Source organism: Equus caballus, chromosome 31 (assembly GCF_041296265.1).
Source record: "Equus caballus isolate H_3958 breed thoroughbred chromosome 31, TB-T2T, whole genome shotgun sequence".
In the NCBI taxonomy this organism is placed as follows: Eukaryota; Metazoa; Chordata; class Mammalia; order Perissodactyla; family Equidae; genus Equus; species Equus caballus.
The window spans coordinates 14,912,105-14,935,333 of NC_091714.1; the positions used below are offsets into that span (position 1 = coordinate 14,912,105).

Genomic DNA, 23,229 nt, shown 5'->3' on the forward strand with positions numbered 1-23,229 from the left:
CAGCTTGACCCCACACCCCTTACCTGTCCTCTTCAAGAGCAGATGCTCTCATCTGTGACGCAGCACAGCTAGCACCCAGCCCGCTTAATCAGACAAATCAGCCACAGTGATCAATTGAATAAAAATTGCCTGATTCAGATCATGAGTGTTCCGTGTTTCTGCCGAGTCCTCTTTTCAGTCAAACATACTTGAGTATTCCTTGTCTTAAAAAACAAACATGCAAACAAATGCACAAACAGAACCCATATCCACAACAGTTGTTGATGTGCTGTTTTGACGACTGTTATAAAGTTTTCCTGGAATGCCTTGTTCCCATTCCTGTGGGCCCTGACTGTGGAGTAAGCAATTTATGGACTCGAGGCAACCCAACCCCAACAGTGAGTCCCTCAAGGCCAGGGACCTTCAGGTCTGTATCATCCTTACATTCGTATTGTCTGTTATGGTGCCGGAAAAATAGAAAATATTTGCTGGATTGACTGAATAATAGCCTCGTTCTAGCTATATAACTTTCTGAAAATTACACTGCACTTTCTTTGCCTTTTAGATCTTGACTCTGGTCTGGAGACAATATAACGTGGCCGGACCTGCTTCTCTCCTCCTTCCAAACTTTTAAAATGACTTTATTACATATTACAGACATATGACTTTACTACCCTGGAGAAAGTGGCCTGAATACCCTTCATCACCAAATTCAATGTTTTTCTTTACTCCCCATTGTTTTTCTAATAATTGCAGCTTTTTGACCTTGATAAGCATGCACTCCTTCTTGAACTGTTACTCTCTGGTATTCTGGAATCCCAGAACCAGATGCTAAGAATCTTAGGTGTGTTTGCTCCCAGCTTATTTCTAACTGGCTGCTTCTCCAGACAATCCTAATACGCTCTGCTGGTCCCTCAGGTTATCCGGCTGGGTCACCTTGATACCGAGCAATGAGCTTGCCCTGCTCACTGCAATCTGAGCCAATTAACCACAATGATTTAGAGAATAAGAAAGGAAGTTTAATTAGATTAGCCAGCAAATCAGAAGACAGGTGACTAATGTCTCAAAAACCCATCTTCAAGGATTACAGAATCTTGAGGCAGTTATGTAGAGAAAATGAGCAGTAAGGAGAGGGTTTCCTTCAGGCATGGTGGACTCCAGGGTCTTTCATTGTTCCATTCTTCTGTCAGCTGTGATAGATGCCTTGTTAGCTGTGTTTCCTACCTGTAGCGTGTTCCTGGAGAGAAACTCATAGAACAAAGTTTTAATTTATCAAGCTATCAGGGAGCACATGCATAAGTAAGAGGCCATAGATTAGGAGAGCATGTGAAGTTTTTAGAGTAGGTGCAGGGCAGCAAGTACTCACACAGAGGAGAGGCTGGGGCCAATTAGCGAAACAAGATGGCCTCACTTTTGTTCACTTACAACCTGACTTTCTTATTGCTTGTTCCTCTCAGTCTTGTGGATTTTTTTCATCATAATATTTCCAGTACTTCAAATATTTTGGGGGGATATGCTGTACCTTATAGTTTTAAAAGTACCCCAGTCTTGAGAATCATTGAATTTTAACATCCATTCAGCAGTTCTCTTGTAGTAACAGGTGATATCTGTTGTCCTGAATTATTAAACTCACGTCGTTGCTTAAGCCACCTCCTTGTCTCACCAGACTACAACTATAAGAAATGTATTTTAGAGCAGATGTAATATTATATGTCTTATTTATCTCCCGGAGGCCCATAGGATGCTGTTACATAGTAGCTGCTCAGGAAAAAATTGAGACATTGTAGGAGACAGGCTTCATATTCTTTTTCTTGTACTCACAACAGTTTGTGTTCAGACATCTGCACTCTCCATTCTGGTATCCCAGGCATTTCCTGATAGATGTACTGATCAGACTTCAGAACAGGATGAAGCCAACCCAGACACATATGATTCCGTTTTTCCTCGTCCTGATTAACATAACTCCAAACTGAGATGAGTAAATTCCCTCAGATACAACGAGGAAACCCAGAAGCACCCATAAAATGGCCTTTTCAAAGAAATTTTTTGTTTTAGCTTTATTTCTGCCAGTCATTGTGTTGGGTCCTGGGGATAGGAGTCAAATATGGTAGCTTTGGCTTCTAGAAGGCGAAAGCCTTGTGGATGGAGACAGGCAGGGTGTATGAGGTAGCAGGGCAGAGGCCACATGGAAGAGGGGTCCCATGCTCTCTCCTCTCTCTCAGGGCTTCCTGATGCCTCCTGGAGATGTAAGGCCTGTTCTGAGAGTTGAAGAGCCAGCCAGGAAAGAAGCAGAGGAGAGCGGAACAATTTTCATGAAGGAGAAATCTCCTTGTATATACAAAAGAGCAGAGTGTTTGGGGGAATTTCAGGGAGCTATTCAAGCTTAGAGCATTAAATAGGAACGGAGAGATGCTAGAGATGAGCCTGGAGAGGCAGGCCCCGGCTATTTTCTGAAGTGAACTCCTAGTAATACACTGGGTGTGGATTTAGGCACAGCACAGATTGAATCAAATCCCCGGATGTATGTTGACTGCAGTTGGAGAAACCATAGAGAATGCAGGTAGCCAGCCAGGTCCCCAGAATCTTCATTTTAAAGGCATGTCAGCTGTGAGCTCTTGTCTGGTTTCTGGTTCCTGCTCCAGTATCAACATTCATTTGTCACTCCCCTGCACTCCCAAATGTCAGAATTAAATTTTGGTTTTTTCCGTTTTCTTTAGAGAGTCTCTTGATAAGCTTTCGCAGAGAGGGCAGGTTCTCAGTGAAGAAGGCCACGGTGCTGGGAAAGAGGGACGCCTGTGCTCCCAGCTCCTCTCTAACTACCAGAACTTGCTCAGGATGACCAAAGAGAAACTGCGAAGCTGCCAGGTGGCCCTGCAGGAGCACGAAGCCCTGGAGGAGGCGCTGCGGAGCATGTGGTCCTGGGTGAAAGACGTTCAAGACAGGCTGGCCTGTGCAGAGAGCACCCCTGGGAGCAAGGACACCTTGGAGAAACGGCTGTTACAGATCCAGGTGCGTGTGGCACCAGCCAGACACCCACAACTTCGGAAGACGGATTTGATTAGATTCACAAATGTTTGAGTTGGGTCCTGCTTGTTCTGTGAACCTCTCAATGAGGATTATGTGGGCAAAGTAGAGAGCCTGGGCAAAAAAGATATGGAGGGGTCATTTTTTACTCTATGTAGAGGAGTGTTTTTGTTTTAGTAACTTTGAAATCACTTTTAATGTCATTTAGTGAATATTCAGCCAATGTTATGGAATGGCTACTTTACTCCAAGCACTGTACAAGCTGCTGGGAATATAGAGATAGATGCTAGTCCTTGCTTTCTAGGAGTTGACAGTCTAACAAGAGAGACCAACGTGTGCATTGTTACCTGCGGTATAACGTTTATACAGGGATTGAAGCAATCACGTGTGTTTAAAACACAAAAGAGATCACCAACCCAGACTGCAGTCAGTGAAGGTGACCTTGAAAGACAGCAATTAGCGAGGCAATGGAGGTAGGGGGACTGTTAGGTTTTTCACAAGTGTGTCTTTATTTCCGAAATAATTTTTTTTACTCTGAAACCAAATTGAATATCGTTACAGTTTCTAGGCTAGTGGCCCAAAGTTTTCCAAGAATTTAAATTGGAGTTAATCTTTGACTCCGAGGTTCCTGATATGTAATGTTTAAGTAAAGTATTATAGTGCAAAAGGATGCAGAGTTCGTTGTTTTTATCTTAAAGTTAGTAAGGTCTTCCCTACCTTAATTCTCATGGGAAACGTAACATTTTTGAAAATATCAGGTGTTAATAATCCCACTCACAAGTATTCATTCTTCCCTTATAGGATATTCTCCTGATGAAGGGTGAAGGAGAAGTTAAGTTGAACATGGCCATTGGCAAAGGGGAGCAGGCCTTGAGAAGTAGCAACAAAGAAGGTCAGAAGGTGATTCAGACTCAGCTACAGACCCTCAAAGACGTGTGGGCTGACATCATGAGCTCTTCTGTCCGTGCTCAGAGGTACAGAGCCTGTTTTTAGTGTTGATTTGCCTAAATAAAGCCCAGAGGTTTAGTAAAATGATGGAGCAGTGCTGAGGCTGTCCTGTGTAGAGTTACCAAGCGTATCATTTTAGCTAGTTGTATGCATGCCTGTCTTTGCCTACATTGTCTTTTCCGTAAGGACTGGTGTGTGTGATGTTTACATCTCCCATAACATCTCACGTGGAATCTTGCACACAACGTGGGCTCAGTAAAATATCTATTTTCAATTCATCAAAGGAAGGATATATGGTCTTTAATAACTTTAAGCTTTTTAAAGGAACATACAGGAAATTAATTTGTTGGCAAGTGTTGAGCTTAAGAACAAATCTTTTTTCTCAATTCAAAGTAATGTCACCCACTTTAGGGTTGAGGAAATGTGTGGGGCATTTTTGATTGTCACAGTGAGGGGGTATCCTGGCATTTAGAGACTGAGGCCACGAGAGCTAAGGTCCTACAGTGTGTGGGACATTCTCACCCAACCATTGACCCACCCAGAATCCCCGTAGAGGCTCTGGTGAGAAGCCCGCACCAGATCTGATAAGAAAGGAGAGAAGGTACCGACTGTTAGACCAGGTGGTGGTGGTGCTGCTACATTAATGAGTGGAAGATCTTTGCCTCCCTCCCTCGTCTCAGAGTATCCACAGATGATCTGGCTGGCTTGTCAGACAAATGACCTTCGGTCAGAATGGTACTGAAATACGTTCCAGGAGTTATATTCTGAAGTTATATATGCTTTTAGGTCACTGAAGACGTGCGTGCCCAATACAATAATAATCAATAGATGAATAAAAGATTCAAGTGCATCACAAAACAAAACAAAAAACACTGCAATGTAAACAATGAGCCATGAGTACCACTAAAATTTTAGAGGTTAGGTTTTGTTCTTTTCTTTTAATATAGAGCACAGGTGGTGACTCCCAAAGTCAGTAGGACTTTTAATCTTAGTAATAACTCATAGTGGTCAGCAAAGAAAAAAAATCAGTTCCTATGGTTTTATTATCCTGTATAGTTGGCTGCTGGAGCATGAACTAAACTTCCCAAAGCTTGGCCACAGGCCAGCTTCATACAAGTGAACAGGAACATGGGTGAATGTTTTTTGGATGTTAGGACAAAATGTTAAATACAAGAAGAAGATTCAGACCCTTGACTCTTCTTTCAGCAAGAAATTAAATTCGACAGCTATGTATTGAGCAGTAGCAATGTTCAAATTGTGTGCTAAAATAATGAAGCAAAACAAAGTAGTTTTTGCCCTCTGAGTGTTTAGAAGTTAGAGTAGGATACAGTCCAAAAAACTCTGACTCAGATTGTGTTACTAAGACACTGTGGACTGTAGGAGAACACAGGGCCTGGGGTGGCTTCTGGCAGGCGAGATTGATTTGGGGTTTCTAGAAAATCCTTTGAGGAAAGAATAGGACTTTGAGGCATGAATGATGAGGTTCCTATTGATGCAAAAGGAACAAGTTGAACAAATGCTAGAAGTATATTTACCAAAGATATAACTCCAGGATCATAGGACTGCATGCAAAGGAGGCTGGGAGTGGTCACTGATGATAAGTTTAGAATAGTTTGTAAAGCTGAATAATTTAAAATTTTAAAATGCCAGCCTGGAGTGCCTTTTACTTGACTCTCTGAAGAGTTGTCTTCTTGACTATTACATTTGTGACTGTATTTCTTATATTATAAATATATTGAGTCTTCATTCTTTCATACATTCAACACTAAACATTGTGCATATATGTATCCTTAGGTGAAAATCAATCTAATGATATTATTTACCTAGAAAGAATACCTTACATTTTAAATTCCAGTCAATAAGTCATTACCATCTGATTTTAATAAGATAAACTGAGCCTGAGAAAATTAAGAATTGGGGCTGGCCTGGTGGCGCAGTGGTTAAGTGTGCATGTCCCACTTCGCTGGCCCGGGGTTCACTAGTTTGGATCCCAGGTGTGGACATGGCACTGCTTGGCATGCCATGCTGTGGTAGGCATCCCACATATAAAGTAGAGGAAGATGGGCACAGATGTTAGCTCAGAGCCACCCTTCCTCAGCAAAAAGAGGAGGATTGGCAGCAGTTAGCTCAGGGCTAATCTTCCTCAAAAAAAAAAAAAAATTAAGAATTGATATACATTAAATGAAATTTAATTGATGATAACCCAGTGCTGATTTTTAACAACACAACACATAAATTTGTCCGTTCACTTAGGACAGTTAGCATCTGGAAGACAAATCTCCATATGCATATATGACTACAACATCTTACTGCAAATGTTGACGTGGATTCACTTTCATTTGAAGAAACTCTGTTGTGGCTTGGTGAAGTAGTGTTTCTCCCTGCACTTAAGAGCAGCATTTTCATCACTTACAATAATATTCAGTAAAATGGCTTATGTGGATGCCGTGTCCTCATAATTGGTTTTCAGTAAAGATATCAAGATAACTTATTTTTATAATATGTGACATTAATTCTAGCACTTTAGAGGCTGTGATTAGCCAATGGAATGACTATCTAGAATGGAAAAACCAGTTGGAGCAGTGGATGGAATCAGTGGACCAAAAAGTGGAACATCCCTTGAAAGCGCAGCCAGGTCTGAAAGAGAAGTTCGCCCTTCTGGACCACTTTCAGTCCATCGTGTCTGAGGGGGAAGAACATGCCCAAGTCCTGCACCGCCTCATCACAAAGTCCAGGGAGCTCTGCCAGAAGACTGAGGACGAGTCTTTCAAGGAAGCAGCTCAAGAGGAACTGAAAACACAGTTCAATGATATAATGACTGTTGCCAAGGTTAGTGCTTTGTATTGAGGAAAGAACTTCAAGGCTCAGGGAAAGAATAGGCTATGGGTTAGATTATTGGAGAATTGGCTGCTCTAAAACTATTTGTACATTTAGTGAACTGTTATTATGTAAATATCATTTCTCAGCTGCAGATGCCCATGAAGTTTTCTCTTTCTGTAATCTTGGGATTATTTTTTATTCTTTGTTTTTTGACATTCACTTAGAATGTTAGTCAACCTGTTTCTTTTCTTTGTAAGATTGTCTGAGTCTCAAATATCAGTGTTTGAAGTTCTTTTTCATTTGCTGCCACTTATAGTTGTTGTGTTAAATGTAAGTTTATTTAGCTCCCAGATTTCAGTCATGTACTAAGTTTTTCATTCATTTCCCATCTTAGTAAAAACTGCATTTCTGTATTCTCCAAGATGTAGGCTCCTTCATGTAATATCAAGATTATTTTTAATTCTCTATCTGAATCTTTACTTTCTTTTGTATATTTGTGACAATGTTAAAATAAGGGAAAGGTTTTTCTTTCCCTTTCTTGGTTTTCCTTTTGGGAACTCTCTTTGTATTATTTCTACTACAATTATTAACATATGTGTTAGTTTATGTTAATTTTTGCCTTGGCAATGATTAAGAGCTATGCCTCTGGAGTCAAAAAGACCTAAATATGAATTCTGACTTCGGTATTTTTTTGGACACATGACTTTGGGCATGTTACATAGGCTCTGTAACCCCTGTAAGTGTCCTTTCCTGTAAAATGCTGATAATAATAGCATTTACAACACAGAGCTGTTGTGAGGATTAAATGAGCAAATGAATTTAACATGCTGAGCAGAGTGCTGTACACAAAACCAATACAAATAATGGCTTAAATAATAAGAATAGTTATTATAATTATTAAGTGGATTATTAGAGATGTTAGTCAGCATTCATTAAGCATAGATTTTTATGCAAAGCTGGACAAAAGTAAACTTATAGCAAAAAATGGTTTCTTCCTCAAAGTCTTTCAGTCTAATTAAGATTTGATATTTTTATTTTAAGACATTAAACATAGAGAAAATTCGAGAATAATGAAATCTTCTGAGATCACTATATCAGACCTGTTGTCTTGTCTGATTTCACATTCTCAATAGTGACTACAGTTAAAATAACCTTTTCTTTGTTTACCAGGAGAAAATGAGGAAAGTGGAAGAGATCGTGAAAGACCATCTAATGTATTTGGATGCAATCCAGGAATTCACAGATTGGCTCCATTCAGCAAAGGAGGAACTTCACCGGTGGTCAGATATGTCTGGAGACTCATTAGCCACCCAGAAAAAGTTGTCTAAAATTAAGGTCAGAAAATAAATAGATATTGTAACTTCATCGTTTCATTGGTTCTTGAGTACGACATACCTGTGATGACAATTCTTTGGATAAGATTCTTTTATTCAAAATGTTTCCTTCCTATTTTCTATTTGTTGGTGTTTATTACCTTGCACCTCACCAATTCTAAACATAAGTAAGAGAAAAAAAAGAATCCAAAACACTTTGCACTTGTAAGCAAGATGGAACATTTTCTATGTTTTCTTCTGTATGCAAGTGTACTTATTGCTGTAGTATGAGAGGCTATGAAATATCTGCTAGCTTGGTAGGCTCAAAGAACTGGATACTATTTTCAAGCACAGTGGAAGAAAAGTTTATAAAGTAATTCAGTTAAACATATTTGAACAATAACTTGGAAATGTCATTCTAGATGTTTTATTCTGCTTTCCTAGCCAACAGTATGACAACAAAAGGGAAAACATTTAAAGACATTTATAGGACATTAACATTAACATCTAGTTTGCTCCTTATAAGGACAACTTAAAGCTTAGAAATTCACACATCTGAGGGAGTCAGAGATCTTAGCGTCTGTTAGCATATTTCTAGTTGCTTGAATATTAAATTGCAATCATTTCCCCTCTGTGGAAGATAATTGCCTTTAATCTAAAAATTAAGCAATGGTGAAATCCTCAATGGCTTAATTTTAAATGAGAAATGTTGATGATAAATAGTGTAATTATGGTCAGAAATTTAAGACTCAAATTGTGTTCTGAATCCCTGGAGATCAGAACATAAAAATCATAGTTAATGATAACAATAATGACTATATTTTGTGAGTTTACTTCTAAGTGCTTATCTTATTTAAATCTTATGATGACTATGTAGGTTTTAAATGAGATAATCACATAAAGTCACTTTTTGTTTTTATTATCTTGTGATTCTTTCAAATACTTCTTTGACACATTTCTCAGTAATATTTTAATTTATTCATCCATCTATCCATCCACCCGTCTACCCATTTATTCAATCTGTGCTCTGCATCTTTCAAGGAGCTCACAGTGTTGAAAGGAAATGCACAAACTGATTTTTATAAAATGATATACCAAGTGTAATGATAGCTTGCTATACTTTTAGAGTTTAGGCTCTGAGCACGGAGACCCAGTGCTGCATCCTGCTTCTACTGATTGGTTAGCTGTGTCTTTGGGCAAGTCACTTAATGTCCTCAAACCTCAATCTCTTAATTGGAAAAATAAGAATAACAATAGTACCTGCCTCATAAAGTAGTTCTGAAGGCTAAATTAACTCATACACATAAAACATTAGCATCATGCTTGACACGTAGAATGCATTCAGTAAGATCCAGTGGATTTGGTAAGTGAGTGATTTAATTGGCTATGGAGTGACAATGTGGGAAAAGTCAAGGGCAATGGTGAAGACTTTACCTAGAGTCAACAGAGCTATCTCCATCTGAGGAAAACAAGTACATGCAGAGGAGATGGGTTACAGAGGAGGAAAGATGGTGAGTTTAATTGTGCACAGATGGGATTTGAACTGTGGTGTGGTGATATCCAGGAGGCAGTTGAATGTTCAGGTCTGAATTTCAGGTTAGGAAGTTGGATCAAAGACATAAGATTGGAGTGATCAGCATATAATTTGTAGGTGAAACCATCAGAGTCGATGAAACCAAGATCAATATATAAAGCAAAGAGAACAATGGGTGCAGGACCTAAACCTGGGCACTGTCGAGATTTAAGGGGCCACAGAAGAGGGTTTGAAAAGGAGGTGGAGAAAAGAGAGGAGAAACAATTAAAAAAGGAGGACCAGGAAGGTGTGGTCCCACCAAGTCCCTTAGTGAAAGACATGGTCAGCATCACAGAAGCAGCAAGAGGCTGCCATTAAGAGGAGGACCAAAGAATGTCCACTGGACTTGGCAGTTAGGCTATTTGGCTACCACCAAGAGCCATCTGCACAGCCAGATGAGACGAGAAACCAGACTGCATGGATTTAGGAGTGAATGATAGGTTGGAATAAGAGACAGCAAGGATGGACTAATGTCTTGAAATGTCGATGTGAGAAAAATGAGAATTCCTTTACAAAGCTTACTTCCTAGGTTGCCAAATACTCTTTTTTAAAAAATACTTTAAAACTGTAGGAAATATAAAAGAAAGAGCTGGCAGAAAGAAATTGGAATTTGGGAAGGAGAAAGTGAAGGCTGGCAGAGGTTGCCTCTCGGAAATCCAGGTCAGGCCTGAATGTAGGCCGATGTGTGGGTGAGGAGAAACCCTGGAGGAAAGACAGAAGCTCCTCCTCTGTCCTTTAATGCCATCCCTCCCCACCTCCAGGGCTAACCGCCGAGTAGGCAACTTCAAGACCAATTGTTTGTGTGTGAGGGTGTGTGTGTATACATGTGTGTATATGCACAGGATACTTTTAAAGAGTTTACCTACAAGACAAGGAAACATGTCTAAAAGCCATTTCAAAACACTTTAAGATGATGATATCCTCATTCAAAATCTGGGCAAGTAGAATTAGCGATTGCAAATATTGAAATACCCCATTTTATTGCCAAAGAAAACTAGGATAATGCATTAGAGAGTATTTTGGAAACTGATTTTTGGCAGTTGATACCCCTTGACCTCCAAATTTGAAATCACTCAAAGGTAAATTATAAGTATTCAAATTAATAGTTAGACATAGCTTTTTTAAAAAAGTTACAATTTTTGTTTATCAAATCACTACTTACTATATGCACTGATAAATAAGGAAGGTTTTTAAAATCCTGCTGCTGAAGGAAGGATGGATATGTTATTAAATGCCAGCTGTGTAAGGATTTCATGTGATGGTGCTTTGGACTACTAAATAACTAAATACCTGTACATGATCTATACTAAAACGTGGCTCTCTTGTATATAACCGTGGAAGATATATTTATTTCAATCTAATATAATGAAATGTGAACTATATTATATAGATGAGTTAAGACATTTTATGCTTAACAATTTATTAAGCATGCTTCATACTTAACACCCATATATTTTCTACACCTGTTAATTTGTAATTGATTTTCTTCTTGAAGTTTTTTTCCCTAATAATCATCTTTTCCTTCTATTTAATCTAGGAGTGAAGTCATACTTTTGTAGTAATTCTAACAGAATCCTGGCTTTAGCAACAGATATGTTAATATATAAAAACCAGATGATGAATTCAGTGAAAGAAATTTCAGCAAAAGAATATATTCTCAGAAAGAGATGTCACTATTTTTCCTAATCAGCAATGCATATTTTAATTTTATCTTGTTGTCCTTTGGAATATTGGTGTGCTTTCGGCCTAAAAGTTATAGCTAAATTGTTCAATTTCTAGTGAGTTTTTTAAAAGTAAAAATAATAGCAATAAATGAACCCAGTCTAAAGATTGCTTTGAACTTTTGATTAAGTCTCTGTGAATTATTCATTTTAGATACTATAAAAATGTTTACTTAAGGTGCTGAAGCACTGAAATTGAGCCGGGCTCATTCTTTGGTGGGATGGGTTAGCATGATTCCTCTAGAACAGAAGTGAGATCTAAGCCCCCGTCTTGTGGAAGAAGATGGAATTGGGGTATAGACCACGAGCAGAGCATAGTTCTGCAGCAATCCTCGTTCGCTTGTCTATCAACTTAGGGAGAAATACAGATTCACGTGTTTATGGGAGCAATGCACCACAGGCAAATATTTAAATCAGTGTCAAAACAGTTTCGTATATTCAAACAAAGCCTGATTTCAGGGTCCTGGTTTAGTGTGTTACAGGATGCCGTGAATTCCTCTGCTTATTTTGCCACAAGCCTTGACGCTCACGATGATAATTCTCTGCTATTCTAACTTAGGGGTGGGCGGATGAATTGATTCTGGTTCCTTGTGGCACACTTGCTAAAACTTCCTAGCAGGACAGGGTCCCCCTCTGAACACATTTGGAAACTAGCTGGGCAAGTGACTCACAGCCTTCTCGGTTACCATGGCGATATTCCATTACAGGAGCTGATGGATTCCAGAGAGATTGGTGCAAGCCGCCTGAGCAGAGTGGAGTCTCTGGCTCCTGCGGTGAAACAGAACACAACTGCCAGTGGGTGTGAGCTCATGGACACGGAGATGCAGGCCCTGTGCGCCGACTGGAAGCAGTGGGAAGACAGTGTTTTCCAAACGCAGACCAGCTTGGAGAACCTCGTTAGCCAAATGGCTCTTTCGGAACAGGAGTTCTCAGGCCAAGTGGCTCAACTGGAGCAGGGCCTGGAAGAGTTCAGTGCCCTTCTGACAAGCTGGGCTCAGCAGTTAACTCTCCTGGAAGGCAAGAACACAGATAAGGAAATAGTGGAATGCTGGCAGAAAGGACAAGTAAGTGGGCTTCCTGTTTTCTACTGGTGGTTATGCTAAAATTGTTGTTTGGGTCTCATTGATGCTAAAATAATCCTTGTTAACTAAAAACATGCAACACTCAGACTTGGGAGAAATAAGTACTTATCCTATTAAATTTTCAAAGGGGATCTTTTTCCTCTCATAAATCCAACTTGTAAAGATACAGATACAGGGGAGAAGGAATTATTATTTATTGTAGGAAACATTTATTGTTAGTGGAAACATTTTACTTTCATTCTTATGGTGTAAGAGTTTGTAATATTGTATTCAGCCATTCAGTCTGAAAGATGGCCTGTGGGTAGAGGCATAAATAGACAGAGAGTCATAGCTGTTTCCTGCCAGTGAGTTATTTCCAACAATTAAAGGATTGAATTTCTAGCTTTGAAAGAAGTATTTGGTAATCTCATAAAGCTCAACTAATAGTTTTCGCCTTGATTAGCTCTGCTATGTGTGGTTTTGACAGCTGTGCTTGAATTAACCCGTTAACAGAACTCCTACGTCATGCTTGGTGGTTGCTCTCTGACCTTTTTTTTTTTTTTTAAACTGATGGCAGCTCTTTCAGAATGTGAGAAAGGGAAGCATAAAAAGGAGAGTGAAGAATGGGCAGAAGCTTGAAATTCTCTTTCTTTCTTTTGCTGTTAAATAGTATCTTGGAAAACCTTTCAATATTTGCAATTTTATAGTGCTCTGAATCATGGATGTCCTTAAAAGGAAGTTTTCATAAAGTAAACTTCTCTGTTTCTATTTATATTATAATCCTTTCAAAATAGCTCCAGCCAGGAAGAAAGTCATGTAGTATTTCCAACATTGTCTTGTTTTAAATCAAGTACTTGAAACATGTATACCACCCCACAAAATAAAACTTTATAATCATCTCTTTATACTATTTTCTTTATAATGTTTCTAGGGTTTTGTTTTTTTTTCTGATGCCTTTTCTAGAGTTTAGGTTTAAGCACCAGAATAAAGTGCAGAAAGAAGTTCTGTCAAACAGGGACAAGGACATTGGTAATTCTTCCTTGATGTCAGTATTATTCACTCTGATATCAAAAAGCCAGTTACAATGTCTGGGTTCTTTTTTGTTTCCTTTCTCTTCCATGAATATCAGTGAAATTTTTTCAAAGCAATATTTGATTGTATTTAAATTACATTTCTATTCTAAGCTATCATTTTTTACATTGATACTACTCATGAAAATAATAGGTGAGGCCCATAAAAAAGATAGACAGTAATGCAAAAGTGAACGTGGACTTTTAAATGTACTAACAATTCAACCATGACAGCTATTCAGTTAGATCTACTTCCAGATGCAGCTCCAGGGCCCGTGCTTTCGATGACAATACTACATTGCCTCTCAGTATTCAGATTTTCTCTTATTTCTAATAATCGTATGTTATCTAAAAATAGAGACAATACATGTTCTCACCACCAAAAAGAAATGATAGTTATGTGATGGGATGGAGGTGTTAGATGATGATATGGTGGTAATCATTTTACAATATATAAACACAAAAATATATGTACACATTGTACACCTTAAACTTACGCAATGTTATACGTCAATTACATCTCAATGAAACTAGGAAAGATTTTTAAAAGTGGGGATAATATTTCCATTACAATGAATGCATAGGAAAAATTTTACAAAACAATAATTTTCAAGAGTTCTTATGGCATTGTTTTGCTATTAGGGAGGGCTTGCCATTGTTGAAAATCATAGTAATCAGGAACTTTCACAAGTATTTACTTTCTCTTCTGTAATTAAGTGATGATACTCAAGAAATCCTTTAAAAAATAAAAATGAATTATCATCTATCAACTATATAAAATCATGTTAAAAAAAATCTTGTTCACTGTGTTTGCAAAACTCGTGTCTTTTAATATCCATTAGGTTATTAGAGTCAGAAATTTAGCAATTTTCTTAACCTGTACAACCTCTAAGCACAAAAAAAAATGCATTCTATGATTAAGTGAAACAGAAGAATATGACCTGATATTTATAAAATGAAAGACTCTACTAAAATGCTTTAATTTACGATGCAGTTATAGAAAGTTTTTAGTATAAAGCTTTGGTCCAAAGCTTTTCACTTTGGATATCATTTAATCGGACAAATTATCAGCTAATGTGACTACTTTGAATCTCTGGTTCTTTTTACTTTTTGGTATGTGGTAAATTTCTTTAGATCTTATTTTTATTATTCTTTCTGTTCTCCTTAAATAAAAGGTTCAATGTTTTGTAAAATAGTAGTTACTAGTTTGGCATTTGGAGTTTCAGAAACTTTCTAGTTATTATTTATGAATTTTGTAAATAAAAATATTTTAGACTCCTCTAGCCCAGACACTAAGCTACGTAAAGAATTTTAAAACCAAGAGAACACCATCTTTCCTCTCAAAGTCACAGTCTAGGTGGAAAGGCCTATAAATTCAAAACCAAGGGGGACACTTGATTGTAGTAAGTGCAGACAAGGTGCTGTCTATCCTCAAATGAGGAGCCCCCAAAAGTGGAGAGGAGGGTGCAGAATCCTTAGAGGAGTCGTTATCTGAGCTGAGTCTCGAGGTACAATTACAAATTGATCTGATGGGTGAGGTGGAGGAACAGCATGAAGATCCAGAGTGACTGAAGAATGAGGAAAAACAAGAGAAAACTAGAGAACAGAATTCAAATTAAGAAGATATTGTGCCATTCCAGAAAGAAACGACAAAGATGTCAATGGGGACTGTGAGAGTCAAGATGCAGAGAAAAAAGGAGAGCTGATAAAAGAGATATTTTAGATAAAGACTAGACCAGCCCTCCTTTCTCCTGTGTGGAGTGAGAAGGGAAACGAGTGAGGCCAAGATGATGCTTAGTTTTCTGATTTAGATCATTGGGAGGACAGTGGTGCCATTTACAAGGATTAGGAATGTGACACAGACCTGGTTTGGTGAGAGGCGTGGTTTTCCTATAAATCTAGGCCATGTCTTGATAAAAATCTCTCAAGATAATAATAGTAACAGCAACAGCTGTCTGAGTAGTTACTCATCTTCTTGCCTCTCCTCCTTAATTAGTTTTGTTTTTTCACCTTGGCGGACCATTATCCATACTGTCCCATTTAAATGTTTGGGAGTTATTTACCTGCTATTTTTACTGATTAGGCACTTAGTGTGCCAGGAATTGTGCTAATTTGATCTCATTTGCTCTTTGTGACAATCCTGTAAGAAAAACGCTCCGATTGCAAAGCACAGCGTGTAACTCCGTGGACCATGGTCTTGATTTCAGGGGTGTACTTATCAAGTCCCAAGACTTTATTTTTGGATTAGATATTCACAGCACTGTGATTATTCACGTCTCTTTCTCATCCGTTAAATTGTGAGCTATCCAAGAAAAAGAACCACACCTTTGGTCATATTGGGGGTCCCAGAATCCAGCAAAATGATTGGCAGATAGCAAACATTTAGCAAATATTTGATGACTGTATGAATGAAGCTATGAAATGACTGAATTAGTGGTTGAATCAGACCTGTGGACTATAACAAATCCTTAATGGCAAAGTTAACTGAATATACTGCATGAAATCAATTGCCGTATATGTAGTCATCCAAAATAAATATTGCTTTGCTTTGAAATGATTTCCCTTCACCTTGAAACAGTACACATATCTTGCAATGGCCTAGCCAGACTGTTTTACAGTTTTGGCTCTTTTCTCTTTTCTTTTTCTCGTCCCACTTTAAGTTATTTGACTACTTGATCATTTGACTCCTGGGCAACATTTGCTGCTGGAGTGCCTATCCGTGCCTAGAAAAGGATGCAAAGTAGCCAAGTCCTATTATTTGCCATGGGGAATCCTGAAAATAGGCCTGATTTCTTTACTGAATTTACTGTGTTGGCTCTTCCTTCGCTAATAATGTATAACATGATTTAGGCACGTGTAGTATCAGGATGTGGAAATTACCCAATTTAAATGCTTGCTCCTCCATCTTGTTATATCCTAATAGGAGATACTGGATGCCCTACAGAAAGCAGAGCCTAAGACTGAGGATCTCAAGTCTCAGCTGAATGAACTTTGTCGATTCTCCAGAGACCTGAGTACATACAGTGGGAAAGTTTCTGGCCTGATTAAAGAATATAATTGGTGAGCATGAACCTTATTGGTATTCAAAATATTTTCACACAAAGAAGCCAGAGGTTTGTTTATTTTAAGATGTGATTTCAATAATAATATAAGTAATCATTAAATACTTTGCTAAATGACATGAGTGCATACTCTAAGTGTTGATTCTATCAAACATTATTTTAATCTACTTTATCATTTCTTTCCTTCCATTAAATGTTTCAAATCATGGGTTTAGTCTTTGTTTGCAAGCATCCAAGGGCTGTCAGAATAAAGAACAGATTTTACAGCAAAGATTTCGAAGAGCCTTCAAGGATTTCCAGCAGTGGTTGGTTAATGCAAAAATCACTACCGCCAAATGTTTTGATATACCTCAAAATATTAGTGAAGTTTCAACAAGTCTTCAGAAAATACAAGTAAGAGTTTATCAATTAATTGTAATAATTGTGGTTAAATGGATTAAAAAGGTGTGTCTAGATCTTTTTATAAGTCTTTTAAAGTTTTGCTTCAGAAACTCAAATTTAAAATAAATCCCTGTTTAAAACAATTGATTGTGTTTGAAGAGAAACTAGCCCATTCATATAAATGCGTGCTATTTTTATGTATTAATAGGGACTTAGGAAATAATAAGAGCTCTTTCTATGTGACCAACATTGTGCCTGAGCCTTCTAAGTGCATTTTCTCATTTAATTTTCACAGTAACCATGTCAGGTATATAAGATTATTATTCCCATGTACAGATAGGGTAAAAGAGTGTTAGTCACTTAATATACACAATAAAAATTGTTTATTTCTTCTCTTTGATTTTATTGAGAAACAAGTAGAAAAATCAATATATTTTAAAGCATAGAGCATTTTATTAGATCTAATCTCACATTTTTCTTTATAGGAATTGTTGTCAGAAAGTGAAAATGGACAACACAAGCTAAATACGATGCTATCTAAAGGAGAACTTTTGAGTACTCTGTTGACCAAAGAGAAAGCTAATGGTATCCAGGCCAAAATTGCAACTGCAAAAGAGGATTGGAAAAATTTTCATTCAAATCTCCACCAGAAGGAGTCTGCCCTCGAGGTATAACATAGCCAATCATGTGGGCATGGTCTGTGTTGTTTTTTATTGTTGATGTTGTTGTGGTTGTTAGTAAAACCACACTTTCAATATCCAAGTCCCCTTGTCAACAATTTGGTCATCCCTCTCTGAATATAAATGGAAGATGGATAACTGTGAGAAACAGCTCAGTGTTAGAAGCATGAGCCCTACTGAGGAATACCTTCCTGCATGGCTGGGGCTAGTACCATAGACTTGGCCATGCCCATCCCGCTAGGAACAACTAGTTTTTACATTTACACGTATCACTTAATCTTTCATTTGAAATCCCTGAATTTTGGGAGTTCTTCCAGGAAGATGAACAGATGTATTCATGTAAGGCTGCAAAATACTGTAAATGAGAGGAAATATTATAACTAATGCAGACATCAAGTAGTAGGTTTTTAGGAGCTGGTAATGCAAAGAGGCAATGGTGTACAATTTCATTTTATCTAGAGATAGTATAAGTTAAATTTACTATAATTGTAGCATAACTACTGCCACAATGCAATTATTTTTTCCTGTGAGATAATCTGTTCTGTGTGCCACCCCTTCACTTGGAGAAAAATTTCAAGGCATGGAGAGTATTTTTTTCTTTTTAAAACAATACTTCCTGGTAGAATAGATCCTTAACTTGATTATGATCACAATTATTGCAGGATGGAAAAAAATAATAATAGCGAATTAATATCTAGAAAGAGCAAATGTATATTTCCTTGATTATTTCCTAACTAAAGACCACTGTAGTTCTCCTTTGTAATGGTGGCTATTCTTTCGTGACAGGCGTCCTTCATTGGATAGAGAGGGATAACCATCCTGCGGTGTTTTGAAATTTACTCTTAAACCATACAGGGATGATTAGGGCAATGTGGCCTCAGCCCTGAAGCATCTACTGTTGAGTCTAGCACATCTAGCATTAATTGCAAGATTATCTAGTTCAAGAGATGCTTGAGAGTAGATGAGTAGGTCAGGAATTATCTTCCCTATTTTCTTCCATCTTCCCTCCTTCCCTCTCTCCGCCCCTTTCTTCCTTCCCTCTCTCCCTCTCATTCTTCCTCCCCTCTCTCCTTTCCTCCCTCCCTCTCTCTCCTTCCTTTCTATTAGGAGTAGAAACATAATTGCTATTATGTGCCAGGCACTATACCAGGAATACAAGAAGGTTAGTCTTTTCCCTTTCCTCAGGGAATTCACTTTCTAGAGGGGGAAACAGTATGTAAAGACATGATTGCAGTGTTTTATAGGTATGTTCAGGATATGGTAGTCACTCAAAGAAGGATGCAGCTAACTCTCCTTAGAGAAGTCAAGGAAGGTTTCCAGAGGGGTGGCATTTTAACTGAATCTTGAAGGCTAAATATTCTTTGAATTTGCTGAAGCCAACGTGCATTTCAGGTGGGAGGAATTGAATGCGCAGGGCCAGGAAGTCGTGAGTGAAAACCATGAATCAGATACTTTGAGAAGTTTGATATCCACCTGGAGTTTTGCGAGAAGAGCAACAAAGATAAGACTGTAGGTGAAGATTAGCTCCACATAGTGAAATATCTTGTATATTAAGCAATTTGACCTTGACCCTCCATCAGGGTTCCTTATCTGAACCCCACACCAGCATCTATTTTCTCAATTTTCTCATGTATGGAGCATAACCCATACTACTCTGGATGCATAGGAGAGAAGGTAATTCATTACATACAGTGGATCGCTTAGGACACTAGGGCATAATTCTCTTCCAGAATCCTGGTTGAGAAAGGCTGAGTGAGGAACCTACAGGTGTTCAAGCTGGAATAAACTTGTCACCTCTCCGACCACAGTGTAGACCAAAATGGGGAATAGTAAGTAGCTGGAAGACCAGAGAAAACTTTTCGTAATCTTCCAGATGAGAGAGATGAGGATCTGAATTAAGGAAATGATAATGGATGGAGAATTTATCTCTAAGGTAAAACACAACAGGATTTGGTAACTAATTTGATGAGGGGCACAGAGAAGAAAGAGAAATTGTCTGAGTCCTTCATTTCTAGTTTAGAAGATGGCGTGAATGGTGATGCTATTAACTGAGACATGAATATGGTAGGAAAAGTAGTTTTGAAGGGGATAGCAAAAATTAATTCAATTTAATATATGTTAGATTTGATGTGCCTGCAAGACATTCAGCAGATAATGGACAGGAAAGTAGCGTTTCAAATGAGTACAAAGCTCAAGAGAAAGGGTAGAGCTACAATATCAGTGATAGTGAACTTTTACCAATGCTGGGCACTGTTGTAGGCACTTAACATATATTCATGCATCTAATCCTTATAACTATTCTTGGAGGGAGGCGCTCTCTTATTTCTATTTTGTGAATGAGCACATTAAAGAAAAGGTAGTTAAATAATCTGCTAAATTCTCACAGCTATTAGGTGATGGAGAAAAGATTCAAACCCAGACAGTCTGACTTAAGGTGATGTATAAAAAAAAATTCTATAAATTTAAGAGTTTGTAGGTGGTCATTGAAGCCATGGGAGAAACAATTGGAAAAGAAAGTAGATTGAAGATTTAATGAGCAGGTGCGCACCCCTGTTGATAGGAAGTACGTGAGGAATTGGGAGTTGCTTGATTTAGTATCAAGCTGTCTTGATTCATGTTTCCCAGGCCCCTCACCCATACCCTGTGACTTCACTCCTTAGACTAGGAACCCAACTTTTTTGTGTTATATCTCTGACTGAGCCCGTAATACTTTGCTCCTCAGTCCTGTAGAATTAAATTCCTAATCATGGTGCCCGGTTTGCAGTGTAGTAGCCCCAAGACTCCAGTAGCAGGAAGATAGAAACACCTTGAATTTATGAATTTATTTAATTATTCAACAAATATTCACTGAGCATCTTCCATTTGCCAAGGACTATTCTAGGCTCTGAGGATACAGCAGAGAATAAAGCAGAACAGAATCCCTGCCCTCATAAGGCTTACCTTTAGTAAAATACTCCAGGAACATTGGTATCTTACATTAGTGAAGCACTTTTAATTTTTCAAAGCATTCTCATAGCTAATCCATCTCCCTAAGGGTGACTGTGGCAGGCATGGCTGTCCCCACATTTTGGACACCCTGAATCAGATACAGATGGAACCTTGAGTCATTGACCCTCAAGCTCCTACAGTCTTTACCACTTAGATTTTTCAGCTAACCTTCATGGACTTGCTCTTTGATAATTTATCTAAAGCTCTGATTAATTAAAAGACTTTGGTTGGTCACATGGTATCATAAATTTCAAATTCACTTCAATCTAGCACTTTTATACAATGGAGATAGGACCTAGACACCTTTCCAAAGTGAAATGGCACCCTATAAAACTTTATCAAATACATTGTACAGCTATCAGTGCCTACAAAGTGTCTATGGAAGTAGTCACAACATTCTTAGGTAATAAACACAGACCACTATTTGGTATTTCTTATATGTTTATGAATTATAATAAATTGTTTATTATGAATATAATAAGCATATAAAGCATATGCTATTTCTTGTCTTAACATTAATCAAAATCGACAAAATGTTTGCTAATATTTATTTATATTCCCACAAGTTTCCATGGTGTGTCCCAGGAAGTGTTAGACACTGGCCCTGTCCTCATGCAGCCTGTAATCTAGCTGTGGAGATGAGGCATGCCTGCGTGAGATGGAAACTCACCATTTAACCCAGTCTATGACAAAGTGTATGGTAACTGGTATAGACAACAATGGCCAGCCCTGGGAGTCTATGGGTTAAGATGTGGTGCTCTCACCACCTCGGCTGGGTTCGTTTTGTCAGGGAACCACACCACCTGTTTGTCGGTTGTCATGCTGTGGCAGCTGCTGTGATACTGAAAGCTATGCCACCAGGATTTCAAATACCAGCAGGGTCACCCATGGGGGACAGGTTTCAGTGGAGCTTCCAGACCAAGACAGACTAGGAAGAAGGACCTGGCCACCCACTTCTGAAAAAATTGGCCATGAAAACCCTATAAATAGCAGTAGAGCATTGTCTGATAGAGTGCTGGAAGGAGAGAGGATGGCTCAAAAAGACCAGGCAGGGTTTTGCTCTGCTGTACACAGGCTCACTAGGAGTCAGAATCCACAGCACTAACAACAAATATATAATAAATAAACAACAATCTGATAGAAGTTGAGAAGTGGGTGTGAACCCTGAGGTGGGCTGGATAATTAGGGAAAAGTTCATTTTTTAAAAAGTAGGGCCATAAAAAATTCTTAAAGGATGTTCAGGAATCATTACAGGTGCTAAGGTGAATGATAGAATGTTCCAGACATTGGGAACAGAGAAAGAAGGGGAGGGGAGGGCAAGGGCCAAACTGAATGCCAACTGAAGGACTTTGGACTTGGACTAAAATCTTTTTTGTGCCTAACACTGTCTAAAACCTCGTAGAATCTAAAGATCCAAATGAAAGACTTTGAAGTAAGCGCTGAGCCTGTACAGGACTGGCTGAGTAAAACCGAGAAGGTGGTGCATGAAAGCAGCAACCGCCTGTATGATCTGCCTGCAAAGAGGAGAGAACAACAGAAGCTCCAGGTGAAGACCAGTCTTTATCCTCATCCTCTGTACATCCGTGCAATCAGGAGCATGCCGAGCGTCCTCAAGTAGATCACCCACCTTGAACATAGTGTGTCCTTTCCCTCTGTCTGACAGATTTTATGTTTTCTGGCTTTCCTTTTGGTATGATTTGTTTCCGTCCTATAGTCTATACTGTGTGTAACTTGGAAATAATGAAGTCTTCAGGGCACACCTATTACTTGTCAGTGTTTATTTCCATGTTCTTTGGGCCAAAGCTTCGTCCCCATGTGCTTTTCCCCTGCCTCTTAATAGTAACGTGCTTGTGCTTTTCAGTCTGTCCTTGAGGAAATAAACTGCTACGAACCTCAGCTCAACAGGCTAAAAGAGAAAGCTCAGCAGCTGTGGGAAGGACAAGCTGCCAGCAAGAGCTTTATGCACAGAGTGTCGCAGCTGTCTTCTCAGTATCTAGCTCTAAGCAATTTAACAAAGGTAACGCCTGCCATGTGCTGTGTGTGAGTGTGGTACCGAGGTCCCAAATCTGGAGTCTCAGTAGGGCTGTGCAGAGTATCCAGCCCGAGAAGCCCAGGTCAGGCATAGGCGTGTACGTGTTATTCCCAGCCTTGTAATCCAAGTCAAACATTCGTGTTGCCTCCTCTTGCTGTGGTTGTCTGAAAAGAGCAAGGGAGGTTCCCAAGATTGAAGAGATTTCCAATCTATTATTGCACAAAATATTCCCTTTAATACTGAAATGGTATGTTCCCCAGGGCTCTTATTTTGAAGACTCAAAGCATAAACATAAGGCAAACCTTCAGAATTTCGTGTCTAAAGAAGCTCACATTAAGTTACTTTAGAAAAACATGAGTTCAAAGCAGTTTAAATTTTAGTGGACTAAATATAATGAGTTTGGGATAATTTTTTAACCTAAGTCCTTTATATTTATTACGTAGCAGGCAATGATGTGTTGATTGAGAGTTTCAGTTCAGATTCTAGAACAGAGCTCAAAGTTGGCAATGATCCATATAACTAATTATCTCTCTTTTCTAACAGCTTAGAAAAAAATAAATGGGATCCCACTTTGACA

At 38.5% G+C, this 23,229-nt stretch overlaps 1 protein-coding gene across 41 annotated transcripts in view; it reads left to right on the forward strand.

Moving 5' to 3' along the window:
- Positions 1-23,229, forward strand: part of SYNE1 (spectrin repeat containing nuclear envelope protein 1) — a 442,051-nt gene that overhangs the window by 201,291 nt on the left and 217,531 nt on the right. For 39 of the 41 annotated variants that reach the window (XM_070256132.1, XM_070256133.1, XM_023632822.2 and 36 more), the window contains 10 exons: positions 2,697-2,988; positions 3,805-3,977; positions 6,471-6,780; positions 7,942-8,106; positions 12,086-12,442; positions 16,433-16,569; positions 16,787-16,964; positions 17,438-17,620; positions 22,023-22,166; positions 22,482-22,637. In XM_070256132.1, coding sequence (XP_070112233.1) covers positions 2,697-2,988; positions 3,805-3,977; positions 6,471-6,780; positions 7,942-8,106; positions 12,086-12,442; positions 16,433-16,569; positions 16,787-16,964; positions 17,438-17,620; positions 22,023-22,166; positions 22,482-22,637 — 2,095 coding nt within the window. The remainder of the gene's footprint in view (positions 1-2,696; positions 2,989-3,804; positions 3,978-6,470; positions 6,781-7,941; positions 8,107-12,085; positions 12,443-16,432; positions 16,570-16,786; positions 16,965-17,437; positions 17,621-22,022; positions 22,167-22,481; positions 22,638-23,229) is intronic. The other 2 variants (XM_070256143.1, XM_070256146.1) reach the window with 1 other exon arrangement.